General features: G+C 43.9%; 1 protein-coding gene across 3 annotated transcripts in view; it reads left to right on the top strand.

Moving 5' to 3' along the window:
• The first annotated feature begins 3,400 nt into the window (after positions 1-3,400).
• Positions 3,401-16,247, top strand: part of RGS7BP (regulator of G protein signaling 7 binding protein) — a 99,384-nt gene continuing 86,537 nt past the window's right edge. The window contains exons 1-2 of one of the 3 annotated variants that reach the window (XM_053297137.1): positions 3,401-4,327; positions 7,587-7,753. In XM_053297137.1, the coding sequence (XP_053153112.1) occupies positions 4,169-4,327; positions 7,587-7,753 (326 nt within the window). In that variant the 5' untranslated portion in view covers positions 3,401-4,168. Of the gene's footprint in view, positions 4,328-7,586; positions 7,754-11,736; positions 11,788-16,247 lie in introns of those variants that run through there. The other 2 variants (XM_053297133.1, XM_053297134.1) reach the window with 2 other exon arrangements.

Raw genomic sequence — 16,247 nt, forward strand, 5'->3', positions numbered from 1 at the left:
CTGGTTGTCAGAGGAGGGAATAAGAGACACAGTGGAAAGCAGGCATCCCCCAATGTGACCTTTCCCTTTGACAGGCTTAGAAGCTAGGGATGGGACAAGGCAGCATCCCTGTTGTTGGGCAATGGCTTGAGGAGCATGGAGATGGGGGCGGGGCAAGTGCTCAGAGAGGTGGCCAGCAAGAAACGTGGCAGGCATGGAGTGGGCACGTTCCTGGGTGGGTCTGGGCCACCCTATGGTTTCAGTTCCAGAAACAGCATGAAACCCTGGATATGGAGGTATTTGCATTTGGACATAATGCTGCCGTCTTCAAACCTCAAGCAGGTTGGAGCAGCAAAACTCACTACAAACCGAAGTTTCAAATTGGAGTTTGTTGAGGGAAACCGCAGGTTGCTTTTGCAATGAAATCGCAGTTTCGTTCATTCGGACGTACACACGGATTCCAACCTCTGCCTCATTCAACTCCAGTTTGGCATTAGGTGCGAATGGGGCCTATATGAGAGCTCAGTCTGCAGTAAGCAATTGCTGAAGCAACATTGTTGCCAACATGCCTGTCTGTTAAGCCACCTTAGTCTTGACTTATGGTTCCAGATCCTTTGGCTGCCCTTGACCATGCTTTTGTCTGATCCTGTGTGCTGCTCTGTATAGACTCCGGGCTTTTGACCCTTGGCTTACCTTGTCTGCTCCTGTGTGCTGCTCCATTTAGACTCCCGGCTTCTGATCCTTAGCTTCCCTTGACTGTGCTCTTTGATTGCCCCTGTGTGCTCCTTTGTGTCGCCTTCTGCTTGTGACACATGTGTCCAACAGATTACGCCTCATGTCTCCTCCTGAGTGGTTCTTTTGGCTCCAGACTATCACCTCTACGTGGAACATGACCCCCTTTCCCAATCGGCTGTCAAGATAGTACAGAGAGAGCTACCTGATATCTACTTCTCTGGTTCAGAGATTGGGACTAGAATTTGTTTTTGCTTGGAAACCAACATAACAGCAACAAATCAAATGGGTAGTAATTAAAGGCCACATTCCACACACATTTTATATCTGCCTAAACAAAGTCCTTGTATGTTATGCTATGTTTTTGATTTGATAATTTTTCAAGTGCAGGCCTTCATTCATATTCATTAATCAAGGTCTAATTCATTTACCTAGTGAGAGGTTATTGCCTTCCATTCTCCAAAGATTCTTGAAGAAGGCTTTATATTTGTTTCTTTATTTTAGAATCAGAGCTTCAGCTTACCCTGTTCCAAAAGCTCAGGGTGTCTTACAGATTTTTAAAAATGTGACATTACAAGAGAAAATGTGAGTCCTTGTTCATAAGGGGCTCATCAGAATCTCAAGCAGAAATCAATAAAACCCTAGTGATGCCCACAAACCTATGATTCTTTCTGTTGTCTCTAAGCAAAAATGTCAGTATCTAAGCAAAAATCTATTTAATATGGAAATTTGTGATATGTTCAGTGCTAAAATGTCTGCAATAACATGGCCATGTATGGATAATGTTCCTAGTCAACATTAGGCCTTTTTAGAGCCAGTCTTGCACAGATACATATCTGTGCTGTTTGCAAGATCATCGTCTGGATATAGAAACATTATTTTTGTTGTTATTATTGTTATTATCAATATCATCGCTGTTGTTATCATTATTATTTTTATGAAACAAAAAATTTGCAATTCCAATGTGCTTTCTCTTCCACCAGATATTTCTCAAATTCCAGATGGCGTCATTTTCTCCATCTGGGGACAGACATTTAGAGAACCTGTTTTGAAAAGCAAACTGCACCATTGTAAGTAGATGTATTTTGGATGTTTGTGATTGGCTACAGCTATGTGCCAGTGGCAAGTCACTGCTGACAGAAAATGGGCTATAAAATAAATAGCTGAGATGACTACCAAGTACATCTTAGTATCCTCACTGTGTATATGGATTCCCTGTTTAGTTCTGGACTTGCTTCTGTGTACATTGTCAAGTTTTTTCCCCTAGTAGTGTTTCCATGCATGATGGGAAGAAATTTAGTAGGTGACACTTTTGTTATCTCTTCACCTCCATGCGTAAGAAAGATTAACTGCTTAGTTTCTGCTCATCATACAGAGGCCCCAAGGCCTCTGAGGGCGCATGATACAGCCACCTTGCTGAAGCTAAACAGATCACCTGTATAGTAATGGCCTAGGAATCACATATGTTGTCCACCAACTGCCTGACTTGAGCTCACAAGCAAGAAATGGAGCTGATTACCTTCCCTTGTCATTTGCCTCTGTCCATGGAGGTTCCATTTAGCTATCATATCTATTATCTGTAGATATCCCCCATGCATTTCTCTAATCCTCTTCTTAAAAAGTCATCTAAGCTCGTGGTTAAAACCCAAATGTTACCGAATTCCATAAGTAAATTATGTGTTGTATGAAGTACTTTCCTCTGTCCAGGGGTGTTGCAGGTACTTAACAGATCAGAGCCAAGCCCCATAGCCTCCCTTTTGATAATTAAACTCAACCATACTTTCAGTTTGTAATCATACGATGAAGAAGTTGGTGGTCAGTAGGCCGAGGATGGACCGTAGGCTTAAGCTGAACATGGGACATAATAGGCCTTGCGGGGCTATACTTTTGGTGGTGGTGGTGGTGTTTTTCAAAGAAAAAATCCTCAAACAAAACTGCACCTTGAAGCCACATCCACATTTTGAAAGAGATTGGTGCACACATGATGCAGAAGAGAAAGCTTTTGTGCTGTCAGTACTGAATCATTCCATAGCATTTGCAAGTGTCTGTTTGAAAGGTCTGTGTACAGAGGGGAGTGGGGAAGAGCATCATTTTCATTGGTCACATGGGATGCCCATATGGCTAAGTCCACCGTGCCACCTTTTCTCTCAGGTTGCTTGTGCAGAATTCCTGCTTACACTCTCTCTATTATGGTTGATTTCAGAGTTGGGATCAAGGGGTCAGGGAAAGCCAGCCTGGTGCTTGCTTCCTGAGGAGTGGGCTGGCTCCTCAGGAGCATTCTTGACCCATCTCCTGCATAAGTACCTGACTGCAAACCACCTGCTCTTTGTTTGTGACACCCCATGATCTGGAGGGCACACACCGGTTGACCTAATTCTGTGCCTTGCTTCTCTGTGATAGCAGCTGGAAGGAAAGGGGTGAAATGAGCCTTGTGGGGTCCCAGCTGACGGTTCATCATCTGCCCCGGCCCAGGTGTCCTTTGATTCATCGCAGTCCAAATCTGCAAAGATCAATCCCAAGGAGTATAAGCGGTAAACGACTCTTTGAGGCCGGTGTTGCGTGTGGGTTATATTACTACCGACGGCGCACCGAAAACGGCGCAAAAGGAGCTGCGCGTTGTCAGAGAGGCTGCAGGGGCAGACTTCGTACTCCCCCGCCCCGCTTCCTCCGGCTCCTTCTTCCCGTCGAGCTCTTCAGCCCAGGAGCCTTCGGAGAGCGGCTCAAGGCGAGCCACTAGAGCTGAACAATTAGAGCCCGGGAAACGAATCCCCACATCGAGGCGCTGCGCCTGCGCGCGTCCCACTCCGACTCATATACACACGCGCACATGCATCCGCTCCCTTTCTCTTCTGCAGCGGCGGGGAGGGAGGGGGGCCGCCAGAAGCTGGTGCGGCTCTCTCTGTTTGGAGGACACAAAGCGGCGGCTCCACTGGCAACCGCGCAGGGCTCTTGGAAAGGGCTGCGTTTCCCTCCTCCCTTCTGAATGGAAGCGCTGTTTTGTAAAGCGCCCTTGGATTTACCGTCTCTGGCGATCGCGGGCGGAGAGGAGGAGGAGGAGGAAGAGGCAAGCAGGCTCCGCGAGAAGCGATCGCTCCAGGGAGTGAAATGCTGCTGCTACTGCTCTTGAAGGGAAGAAGTTGTTTAGCATCCCTCGGCCCGACCTCGTTGCTGTAGCCGAAGAAGAAGAGATGCTGCAAGGCACGGCTGCCTCACTGGCTTCCACCTCCTCGGCTGCCCCCTTGCAAGCGGAAGGCACCCAGGGGCCAAAGCAGCCATCATCGCATCTGTGAGGGGAGCGAGGGCAGGGGCATCAAGTGATTCTGGATCCCTCTGGACTCATCGACGCGGTGGTGCTGCTGCTGCCGCCGCCGGCGGGGGCTGGCGCGGTGGAAAATCGTTGCCCGCCCCGGCTGGGCTCAGTGTAGTAGCGGCTTTTGCTTGGTGGATGTGTGTGTGAATGAGTTCTGCACCGAATGGGCGCAAAAAGCGCCCCAAGTCCACGGGCTCCATCTTCCAGATCAGCAAAACGCCGCTGCACAGCAGGGACTGTGAACGCAGAGGTAGCACCTCGGAGGGCGCCTACAAGACCCAGAGAGCGCTGGATGACTGCAAGATGGTGGGTGACACGCAACTGCGCTCCCCCCTTCCCCCCACCTTTTGGGACGCGTTTTTGTTGTTTGCGGTTCGGGCCACTCCTCTCCTCCCCTGCTGTCCCTCTCCCCGCCTTGTCTATTCCGATCACGTGCAGTTGCACTATTTTTAAAACTGCAGTCCGCATTTTGAGTTGACACCCCTTTTGCTCAAGTCGTAATGGCTTAAATAGAAGGGATGTTTAGCGACGTGCGGAAAGGAAGTGCGGGGAATCGAGCTAATTTTGGACTGTAGCCCGAATTTATGAAAATGACAACAGTGTGGCCGGGAAGAGGGGACGGGGAGGAAGGGTTACGGGTTCATGACCAAGGGAGTCCGGCCGAAGTAGAGAACAACCGACTAGGCTCCTAGAACATGGCAAAACATTCTAGATCCCATGCATCCGGTGGCGCCATGCCGCAAAAATCCAGACCAAGCACCTGTAGCTCACCAGACTCCGATAAAATTCAACTCCAGTGTGCTCCCTCCCCCCAATGCTGGCTAAACAGAGATCAAGTGTAGCGTGTATAGCTTCTGTGCGGAGCGGCGGGTGGGGTGGCCGCAAAAACAGTGGTGTGTATTTTAGCATCCCACCACCATAATGCCAAGCAGTCTGGCAGCCAGTTGAGATACCACCTTGATTTTGTTGAATATTGTCAATCTGAGAACCAGTTCACCCTCCCACACACACACCTTTTCAGTCTTTATGATCAGTAAGGGACACATCTGTCACAAGTGTCATCTCCCCAAATCCGAGTGAACTTGTGTGCTTCGAAAACTCACATCATTTGGGTTCACCACGATTGCTATGCCAGACATTGCAGTAAAACTAATATTACACTTCTGAGCATATCAAAACCGTTTATTGAGATATCTTATGGGAACACTTTAAAAAAGCCATTTTGTGCATGCACACAGATCAAGCTTCAGCATTATGCAGGATAAAAACCAGCTTAAAAATTATGCCCTACTAGATTTTTTAATAGGAAAGATCTGGCCATTGGTTTTTAATTTGCCCAGATAGGTAGAGGCTCTTGGAATCTGCCACTTTGCGGCCTTGTCTCCTTTCTATTTTAATGTTTATAGTTAGAATAACTGTAGACAGTACAGATGCACCAAATCCCTGACTTGGGCATCAATTGGAAAACAAACTCATCATCCATCATTATGTAGAACTTAAGAGCTACAAGTCTGAGTTTTTCTTTTCTTCTAAGCACTGAACTTGTAACAAGTAAGTAAGAAGAATAAATGAAGTTAGAGGAGGTTTATTTCTTCGCAGATAAACCAGGGAAAATTTGGAGTGTTTGTTTTACGTTCCCCCTCTAATGTTGGGGGCTGTGTTGGATATCTGCTATATTGGATAGTACTGTAGTCATTGTACCTATATTCTGTTTAGGATTCTTACTGTCCAAATACCAGACATGGTATCCAGTGTCTCTGTTTTGTGGCCATGTTGTTAAAATTGTCATGATATGTTGGGCCTGTGTTGGGCACTTTTGTTCAGTGGTAAAGGCTAACAGGACTAATTTAACCTAATTGACATATTTGAGATCCATGTAATTTGCACAATTTGCAATATACTTTTGATGATCCTACCTCGTGCCATTTGGTGGAACAGTTACATTTACTGTACAGTGTTCTTAATTCTAAAATTCTCACCTTCAATTGTGCAAAATAGAACTTGGTCCTTAAAACACCTTGATATTTGAACTTAGAAATCATGAGATCTGAAAATAAATCCATTTGAACTGCTTTTTAGTAGCCTCCTTGTTTTCAATCATGGCCATTTTTAATTCTGGCATTTTTTAAACTCAGTTCTGCAGCCATGAAAACAGGAAAATTAACCTTTAAAAAAGTAGAAAGCTGGCCTCCTTGAAGTTCTAATACAGTCCTGAAAGGTGCACAGAAGTGCTGTTGAGGTTCAGTGTTGCTAAAGCCTGCTTTGGGCACTTTATCAATCAAATCCATCTTTCCTCTGCTTAGGCCAAAGGATTTTCAGGGCTGGAAGGATCTACATGGAAGATTAATTTCCCCTCCATAACATTGTGATATCTTGGGGCCTGAACATATTGGGTGGATAATCCCACTTTCATTGTAATTCCTTGCCACTGTGTGAGAGAGAGCCAGAATTCCGATTACCCGATCTACAAGATAATGTGTGCTGTATTTTAGCCAAATGCTGATAGCAACAGTAATATGTTTAGTTGGAACATAATTGTTTTAATAATATAATTGGACATTATTGCCCCATACACAGCTAACATACACCTGTGAGAGCAAGTTTCTGAGGCATGCAGGATCCATGATTATCCTGGTATTATCATGGTGCACTTGGAAGGGATTCAGTTGTCTTTGTTTTATGATAGTTTGAGAATTAAGGTCAAACACTGGACAAATCTGGCAGGATCTATATTGTTGCTTCTTCCCCAAGGAAACATATTAAAGTAAGTTCTTAGTGCTTTTTCTTGTTCCAGATCACAGTCGCCTTTGTTTTGTTACCACATAAGAAATAATAATGAAAGATTCAGCAACAGTCGTTTCATTGAACAAAAAAGATAGTACTGTAATCTCGATAGTACTGTGCTTGTAATAATTTTTCCAGAAGTGTAAAAATGAGTTTGGTAGTTCAGTGCAGGTTCAAAGTACTTCAGCTCAAGAGGGTTATCTGTTTGCCTGTCTCCTTGTTTTACACAAGCCAAAGTGGCAAGGGCTTTTTCTATATTAAAACTATCAAGCTCAGATTCTCGAGTCTAGTGAAAATAGTGTTATATGCAAGAGGGAAATTATTTTAAAACTACCAAGATTTCCACTGCAGAAATGAATGACACATTCCACTCCCTAGATGGACAACAAATTGCAAACCAGTGGGAAAGGGAGGGAACTATTTCTGGAAACACTATAGTCTTTCAGGATAAAATAACCCCTTGCTTCCGGGGGAAGAGAAGCTGTTATCTATGCCTGCTTCAAGATTCAAGAACACTTTCAAAGGCTTAGTCCTTGTGGAATTTCCGCTCCCCACCCCACCCCACTGCAAAAGAATATTCTGAGTGTATGAAGGGCAACTCCCACAACATCCTTGATCATTCATGACATCATTGGGGCTGATCCTTGTCCTGTTTTGAATTCAAACGGGGCAAGCTTAAGCTTTGCTGGAGGAGAATTGTTAGAACTATTTCTTTATCTCCCAGGGTAAAGAAGTGCCTTATGTTAATAAATAGCATTTTATTTTTATTTTTATTTTCCAGCTTGTCCAGGATTTCAACACCCAGGTGGCCTTGTACCGTGAGTTGGTCATTTCCATTGGGGACGTCTCAGTCAGTTGTCCATCTTTACATGCTGAAATGCAGAAGACTCGAACCAAAGGATGCGAGATCGCCTATCAGGCACACCAAAAGCTAGCGGCGATCTCTGGGTAGGAGGCTTCTTCCATTTCTTTAATTACAGCCTCTGTTACATACAAGCTTCCAGATTGCTAAAAAATAAATAAAAAATCTATCCAGCTCACAGCAGAAGTAGACCTGAATTGCTCTAGTTTTAGGTGACATGCATGTCACCCCAAACTAGCACATTTTGTATTGTAAATTATATTTGTAACTCTTTGGGTCCTCTTCACTCAATTTTGTCCATGTACTCAAGGAAGGCTAGGTTAAGATCAGGGCTTAGAATAATCTATTTATCCTTAGTTCTGTCTTGGGGTAGCTGAATGGATGTATTAGCATCCATGTATTAGTGAGGAAGGACCGGCATCTTGTATCACAAGAATATTTTCTGTCCCACTTGGTTGATCTAGACCTACCCCCTCCCCCCCCCCATACTTCCACTACTGTTGTGAATGAGAGAACATTATGGAAAAAATACTACAAAATTATACTGCCTTTAACACATTCCATCTCCCAAAAGACTCTGGATGTTGGTTTTGAAGGTGCATTAGAATTCCTAACAGATAATTCTTAGTACCTTAGCAAACTATAATTGTCAGGCTGCTTGCGGGGAAACGAGGCTTTTTAAACTAGAATAAAACTGATATACTGTACTGTATGTAGTGTAGTTTGGATTGGGTAGACTTGTGGGACTACTTTGTTTTTTACTAGATCCACCAGTTGAAACCAAGTGCATAATGTTGTCTTGGGGCAGGCATGCACTTAGAATTAAGGAACAGGATGCTTTTGAGCATCTAGAAGTATGTTTTGAGTACAAGAACTCAAAAAAAAGAAAAAAGTGCATTCCAGGTTTCTCCCAGAACTTCCTTCATTCCAGCAACCCAATTTGTCGGGGCAGGGGGATGGGGACATCTTTTGTCAAATTAGTTAGAAATGCATACTGATCTATTACAAATCACTTTGAGGTCTACCAGTAGATCCAGATCTACCTACTGATTTCTCAGGGATCGATAGTGGGTGCAATTGCTAACTCAGTGTTAACCTAAGATTGTTACTTTCTGAGTTGATTGATGCAAAGAGGCAGCCTAAGAAGAGAAAGGAAAGGTTTAAAGATAAATATGAAGTCATTTGGACACACAATTTAACCAAACTATGTCTTTTACAGACTTTTGCTCTCTGTACAGAACCCTTAGAACAGGGCTGTCACACCTCCGGCCCGAGGGCCAGATCCAGACCACGCAGCTCTTTCCGACCTTCCTTCCTCCCCGCACCCAGCACCAAAGCACCAGCGGCTTCCTTCCCACCCACCCCCACGCATAGCAAAACTCTTTCCTTCCCCCCTCCATAGAAGCGGTGGCATCCCAAATGTTGGCTGGCTTCTTTCTTCTGCTGGAGCTGCTCCTTCCTTTCCCCTCTCCAAAGTACTGGCTGGCTTCCTCCCCACCCCCCGCCCTCCACTGGCAGTATTTCTCTCCCCCTCTTCCATCCCCTTCACCCCTCCCTCCCCTCTTCTTGTCAATCCTGCCTTTCTCTCTCTCTCTCTCTCTCCCTCTTGCTAAGCTTCCCCCACCCACTTTCTCTCTGCTTCTCTCTCTCTCTCTGGTCTTTGGGAAGTATAATGGTCAGAATTTCTTCCAAAAACTACCCACAAAATATTTAAATTTTCCCTGAGCATATTCCAATGTAAAAGTACTGCATTGGGACAAGAGACCTCTGCCAGCTTGGCAAAGAGGCACCTTTTAACGTGGCGATTCTCTTTATTTAGCAGGAAGAGAGTAACTGGCCCTATCCACCCCCAGCACAGTATCTCCAGTGACTGTTGCTGGTGTCTAGCTTATGTTTCTTTTTAGATTGTGAGCCCTTTGGGGACAGGGAGCCATCTTATTTGTTGTTTCTCTATGTAAACCGCCCTGAGCCATTTTTGGAAGGGCGGTATAGAAATCTAATAAATAAATAATAAGAGAGAAAGGAAGGAAGGGAATGAAAGAAAGAGCGGGGAGGGGAGAAGGTGGGACAGAAGGTGGTGCGAGGTGGGCCCGAAGTAACAGAAGGTGGTAAGAGTCTGTGGCCCCACAGCTGTAGACTGGAATCTAATCTGGCCCACCACCAGATTTGGGTTTGACACCCCTGCCTTACAATGTAATGGTTAGAGAGTTGGACTAGGAATGGGGAGCATCCCTAGCTCAGCTATGAAGCTCACTCGGGTGTTTTTCATACAGGGCTTTTAGCTTTCATCTTATTCAGAATTGAGGTGTGTGTTCACATATCAGCCAGATTTACCCTGAAGTCCCTTCGAGCTATTGGAAAGCACTTCACACACAATTTGGGTTTTTCATTGCACATTAGAGTGTAGCCTGATTTATATCTAGGGTTGTTTTTTTTTTTTTTTAAAAACCCACTTTTTGTGTAGGTTTTTTTTTGGCAACTTTGAACTTGCAGTAGAGCCTCGCAGTAAACTCGTGGTAAAGCCTGATGTCTGAAAACCCTGGGGTGCTTGGGACAGTCATTGAGGTCATTCACACAATCAAAAACTGAGTTCTACCCAGGTTGGAAAGCTGTGTGTGTGCTCCCAAATTTTGGTTGTGTGGAAGCAAGGTTATAGGAAAACCTGGGTAGAAGTGATTGTGTGGCAGCAAGGTGGGAGGAAAAGCTACCCAGGTTTTCCACCTACCTTGCTTCCACACAATCACTTCTACCCAGGTTTTCCACCTACCTTGTTTAAAAACAGAGACTATTCTCACGATTAACAAAAATAGGGCTAGGAGAGCCTAGCCTGATTTTTGTTAATCTTAAGAACCACCGGGCTCGCAAGCAAGCCCGGTGGTTCTTGAGCGGCTAACCCGCTCAAGTAGCCTGCCCCTTAGCCCAGCTTTGCGGAGTGAGCACTCCACAAACCCCGGCTATCTGCTCGTGAGTAGCTGCAGATCCGCGGTGCGGCTACTCAAGAGTAGACCCCTGACCGGGAGGCGAAAAGCCACCTTCCGGCTCTGGGAGTCTTCCCAGTGTGCTCTGCACGCTTGCGCAGGGCATACTGGGGCTTCCGGGGGCCGCACAGCCCCTGCTCTCCCCAGCCCCCACCAGCTCTATCATGGAGCCGGCAATCGTGTGGGCGGCCGATCCAGCTGCCCAGGGCTCCCTCCCCGCAGTTTCAGCGAAAGCGGGTCTCACGGATCGTGAGACCCGCCTCACAATCACTTCTACCCAGGTTTTCCTCCAACCTTTCTTCCACACAACCAAAAACTGGGAGCACACACAGCTCCCAAACCCGGGTTGAAGACAGTTTTTGATTGTGTGAATGACCTCATTAACTAGTTGCCTAACCTACCTTGTTAGGTTGTTGTAATGATAAAACTAGGAGGCTTGTATGCCACCCTGCACTCTTTGAAGAAATGATGGAATAGAAATATTACTAATATCTTAGGTTTAAAAAACAAACAAACCCTTGATATTGTTCTTAGTTTTGGCACATATTTTAGAACATAACAGAAAGAGAAACAGATCTTCATTATATATAACGATAAATATATATAGAAGAAGGGGGAAAAGATCAACACTGCTCACTGAAAATATGAGTTTTGGTTTGGTTTCATTTTGGGCAAGCATAATGAACAGTTTGGGGAATCAAGGTCCACTAAAAGATTGTGCTACTATTATATGATGATGTGGATCATCATAGAGAATTTATTGATTTCTGTTTCTCAGCAATGTGGTCTGAGGTTAGCAGAGTTTTCGCTATCCAGTTAACTAGGCTATGGCATCTTGGTGAATGCAATTTGCTGTCAGTCAGCTGTATTTCTGCTGTGCCACAATTGCCACTGAGACATAGCAAATGACAGCAAATGAATGCAATAAGAAATACCTATTTTAAAAAGCCATTTCCCTCTTGCAGGTACAGTTTGCATCTATAAAATCTGCACTTACCTTTATACTTCTACCAGTTATTTTTGAAGTGCAAACAAAATTGGAACACATTTAATTTACTTTGGCTGTTCGTTTTATGTATCAAAATATACAGGTACTAATTGCACCTGCAAAAAGGAGGCTAAAAATTTCATCCTTTTGAAAGGTAAGTAGTGGAAAAACTATTTTTATACTAGATTCATAGAGTTTATGTTAAGATGCTCAGTAAAGTCTTTCTGACAAGCATCTTAAAGCACACACCTTGTTTCCACAGGTACTAATCACTGATTTGTCAGATACTTACATCTTAGTCTAGTGTGAGGAAGGGTTACGCTCCATGTTATATTCCAAAAGTGTTGCAAATAGGATAAACTGTTGTTTTTATATTTTAGAGCAAAGCTGCATAACTTTGGCCCTCCTGCAGATCTTGGATTACAACTCACATTATTCCTATTGGCCCCTGTAGCTGGGAATGATAGGCATTGCAGAACCAGCTAGAATGCCAAAGTTGTGCAGTCCTGTCCTAGAGTATGGAGAGGAGAGCTGGTCTTGTGGTAGCAAGCATGACTTGTCCCCTTAGCTAAGCAGGGTTGCATATTAATGGGAGACTAGAAGTGTGTGAGCACTGTAAGATATTCCCTTAAGCAGGGGCGTATCTATAGGGGGCAGGGGGGGCACGTGCCCCGGGCGCCACTTGAAGGGGGGGCGCAATTTCTTAAAATTAAATAATTTTTTAAAAATGGCCACCAAAAACAAAATGGCCACTGGGCATGCTCAAATGGCCTCTGTGAGGCCCTAGGGCATGCCACGCCTCGCAGAGGCCATTTGAGCATGCACAGTGGCCATTTTGTTTTCAGAGGCCATTTTTTAAAAAAGAAAAATAGTTTAAAAAATGACCACCACACATGCTCAAATGGTGCCTGTGAGGCCCTAGAGATCAGTGGGAGGAGGGGGAAACTTTGCAGACCTTAGTATTAAGGCCCACTGGGAGTTTCTTGCTCTTTCTCTCATTTTTACTGTCTTTCTGAAATACTAGAATATATTCCAAGCAGTGACACAGTTTACTCTGCATATCATTTAATTATTTTCAGAGTATCTGGGAAAAGTCAAATTCTCCATTTATTTTTAAAACTTATGTAATCGTAATGCCACAATGCATAGCAGAGAATTAGGCAGGCACTTCTTTTAGTTTTTCCAAGTACAACTCCGCATAATATTTGGGGATTTCATGAGCCCCAGCATACTGAAATTTGTCATTTTCCAGCATTTTAACCTGAGCTATCCAAACAAATTAATGATAGCCCCACAATTTGGATAGTTTTAAAAAATAAATCTGAAGTGGTAAATAGGAGCTTGACCACATGTATGATATTGGTAATTTTTGTAATTTTTAAAATTTTTAAAATAAAAGTTTTCTGAAACATGTGTGTCAGTCAGATGTATGTTGGGGGTGGCGCGGGGGTGCGGTGGGGGGGTGCAATTTCAGTGCTTGCTCTGGGCGCCGTTTTCCCTAGTTACGCCACTGCCCTTAAGTGGATGGAGCCGCTCTGGGAAGAGCAGAAAGTTCCAAGTTCCCTCCCTAGCATCTCCAAGATAGGGCTGAGAGAGATTCCTGCCTGCAACCTTGGAGAAGCCACTGCCAGTCTGTGAAAACAATACTGAGCTAGATAGACCAATGGTCTGACTCAGTATATGGTAGCTTCCTATGGGAGGGCTTTTATTTGCAGTGCTAAATGCTCACAGAGTAGTTAGAAATGGAAGTCCTTGCATCATCCAATATATAACAATTTGTTATATCCCTTTCACATTTCATGTAAACGAGTCCTTAATATCAGCTGTGAGTTAGTGAAGAGATAAATTGTGATACCGACTACTGCAAACTCTGGCATCCCCAGTTAGGACTGGCAAAGACTCGGACCTGAAACCTTGGAGAGTTGCTGCCAGTCAGTGTAGACAATACTGAGCTAGATGGTTCAGTGGTCTTTCAGTAGAAGGCAACTTCCTGTGTTCCTTATAGTATTTGCTACAACCCTTCATAACAACATGGTTTGTACAGTATCTGCATTTGTTTTGTAGCTTGCATATCTTCCTAAATAACATGGGCAAATTCCATTTTGCGTCTGCTAATCAGTGCTTGGATAAGTGCTCTAATCCATGCCTGCGAGCCATTTTCTTTGATGGATTTTCTCAAGGACCATTGGATAAAAGAGTGAGCAAGATTGCCCCTTCACAACTGTTAGACACCCTGGTTAACTACAAATGGGACTTTCAGAATAATTAGAGAGCTAATTAGGAGTATAAGTAATGGGTTAATGCCAGGGTTTATATTAATCATATGGAAAAATAACTGTGTATGCCTAGATTTATTTGGGTGTAGTAGCCTTTCTGACAATTAACTGCAACATTTCTCTTGTCCTTATGTTTATCTTTTCATCTCTTGCTGGTTTCTCTCAACTGTAAAAGTAAAATATCAGAAAATGCTCTTCAGAAAAGCAACATTTTCCAGCCTGTGGTTTTGGTAACCGGTGCTCAGAAACAGTGGCTGACATCCAGAGCAGTGTTCTCTCTAATTTTTTCCACCTGTGTGTGGAATGAGTTTTGTTCTGGGTGGCAGGCAATGTGTGCACACATGCATTCAGAATGGGGCCTTTCTATTTCAAGAATAGAAATAGAGCAGGATCTAAAATTAACTGAGCGGACATTAAAAAAACTGGTGAGCGCGTGCATGTGCGTACGCCTTAGAGGGAACACTGATCCAGAACAGCAATTTGTGAACTCAGCGGAGCTGTGTCTATGCAGAGAGACTGCTCTGAATTCATCTAGAGTCTGAGCAGATGAGGTTGGGGTGGAGTGATTTTCGCCTTCTAGAAATACATCCCTGAGGGTTGTGTAACCTTCAGGGATATATTACTGGAAGGCTAGGAGCACTTAGAGAGACAGGGCAGAGCAGTTAAAATTCATCCTTCTGCATGTGTACTCTGCTGCTTGGGAAGACGTTGTCCGAGTTCAGAGCAACTTCTTTGAACATAGTGTTGCTTTGGATGTCAGCTATTGTGATTACAGGAGAACCACGATATTTACTGGGGTATCATCCCGGGCTGCACCGTGGATATAGAAACCACGAATATCGAGTCATTGGGTCTGTGGGATTGTGGGGTAGGTTTCCGGTCAGCTGAAAATTGGCCGAATTTCATATGGGGGAGCTTCTTACCATGCGCTGCTGTTCCCCTTGAGTTGTGCTGTGCCCCCAAATCAGCCGGAAATTGGTAGTGCCCCCATTTATTTATTTATTTTTACAAAGACGGGAGCCATTTTGTGGCTCTGTCGAAGAAAATGGCACCTGGAAATGACCTCTGCAGTAATTTCCAGCCACTTCCGACCCACGGATATGTGATGTCAGCATGTTATCTCCCTCCACCCCCGGTATGCCTAGGTCAAGTGTCTTTTCCCCGACTGCGGATCCGCGGATGTGGAATCCGCAGATAATGAGGTCCACCTGTAATTTGCAAATTGAGATGTATCACGGCCTGCCCCAGTCAGGAAAACTAATGTCTAGAAGCAGGGGTGTAGCTATAATAGAGCAAGGGAGGACAAATGTCCCTGGGCCCACAGAGTCCTGGGTACTTCCAAGAGCCCAAGAGGCTTTCCCCACTCGCCAAATCGAAAAGACTGTCTGCTTATTATATAGCCTTAATCTGGGGTGTGTGTGTGTGTTTTTCCCCTTATGTCTTTGCCTTTTATTATTAAAATATTAATATATTGCTTTTTAAAATCAAAGTTCTCAGAGTGGCTTATATATCAAAATACATGAGAAAAAGGTTCTCATGTATACTTTTCTTATAATATTTACTATTTTATTTTGTTTTTTGTTTGTAACAGTATATAAATAACTTACAAACTGTGTCTTTTATAAGCTTGTTGTGGACTAACATAAACCAACTTCTTGAAAGCTTCTTCAAAATAAGGCTTTGCAAATCAGATCACAGGAAAGTCTTTTTAAAAGCTCTCTTGGCCTTGAGATGCTTATCTGTAAATCCGAAGAAATGTCTATAACTCCATGTACGCCATTCTGTTGTCCTGTTTGAAATGAGATTGGTGGATATATAAACCTAAATTGATAGCTAACTTGTGGTTTTCCTTCTGCTTGACATATAGTCATATGTGACATGTAGTCACATATATTTCATGCTTAAATGTAATTCATAGAAGGGATCAAACTAGGCTTCTTGCTGCTGTGATAGGTGTAAAAAAAACCCAACTAGTTGAATTTGCTTCTGAGTCTACTTGCTTAGGATTGAAGTGCATGTGGCTAAATGTCAAGATCAATATGTATATGTTATAAACACATACAGTATCCTGTGCTTCCTCCAAAGAGTTCCTCCTGTGCCCCAAAGGGTAGTGTACCTGTTCTTCTTTCCCACTTTTATCCTCACAACAATCCTATGAGGTAAGTTTGAGGAGAGAGTGAGTGTATCTTACCTAAATTCCCACAGTGAGCTTCATGACTTAATGGGAAAGGATTTGAATGTAAGTCCCCAAATCCTAATCTTAACACTCTAACCACTACACAACACTGGTTCTCAGCTGTGTGGATGTTGATTGCAGGAGAAATCTTATGCAGGAGAA

This window comes from Hemicordylus capensis, chromosome 2 (genome assembly GCF_027244095.1).
Source record: "Hemicordylus capensis ecotype Gifberg chromosome 2, rHemCap1.1.pri, whole genome shotgun sequence".
Classification (NCBI taxonomy): domain Eukaryota; kingdom Metazoa; phylum Chordata; class Lepidosauria; order Squamata; family Cordylidae; genus Hemicordylus; species Hemicordylus capensis.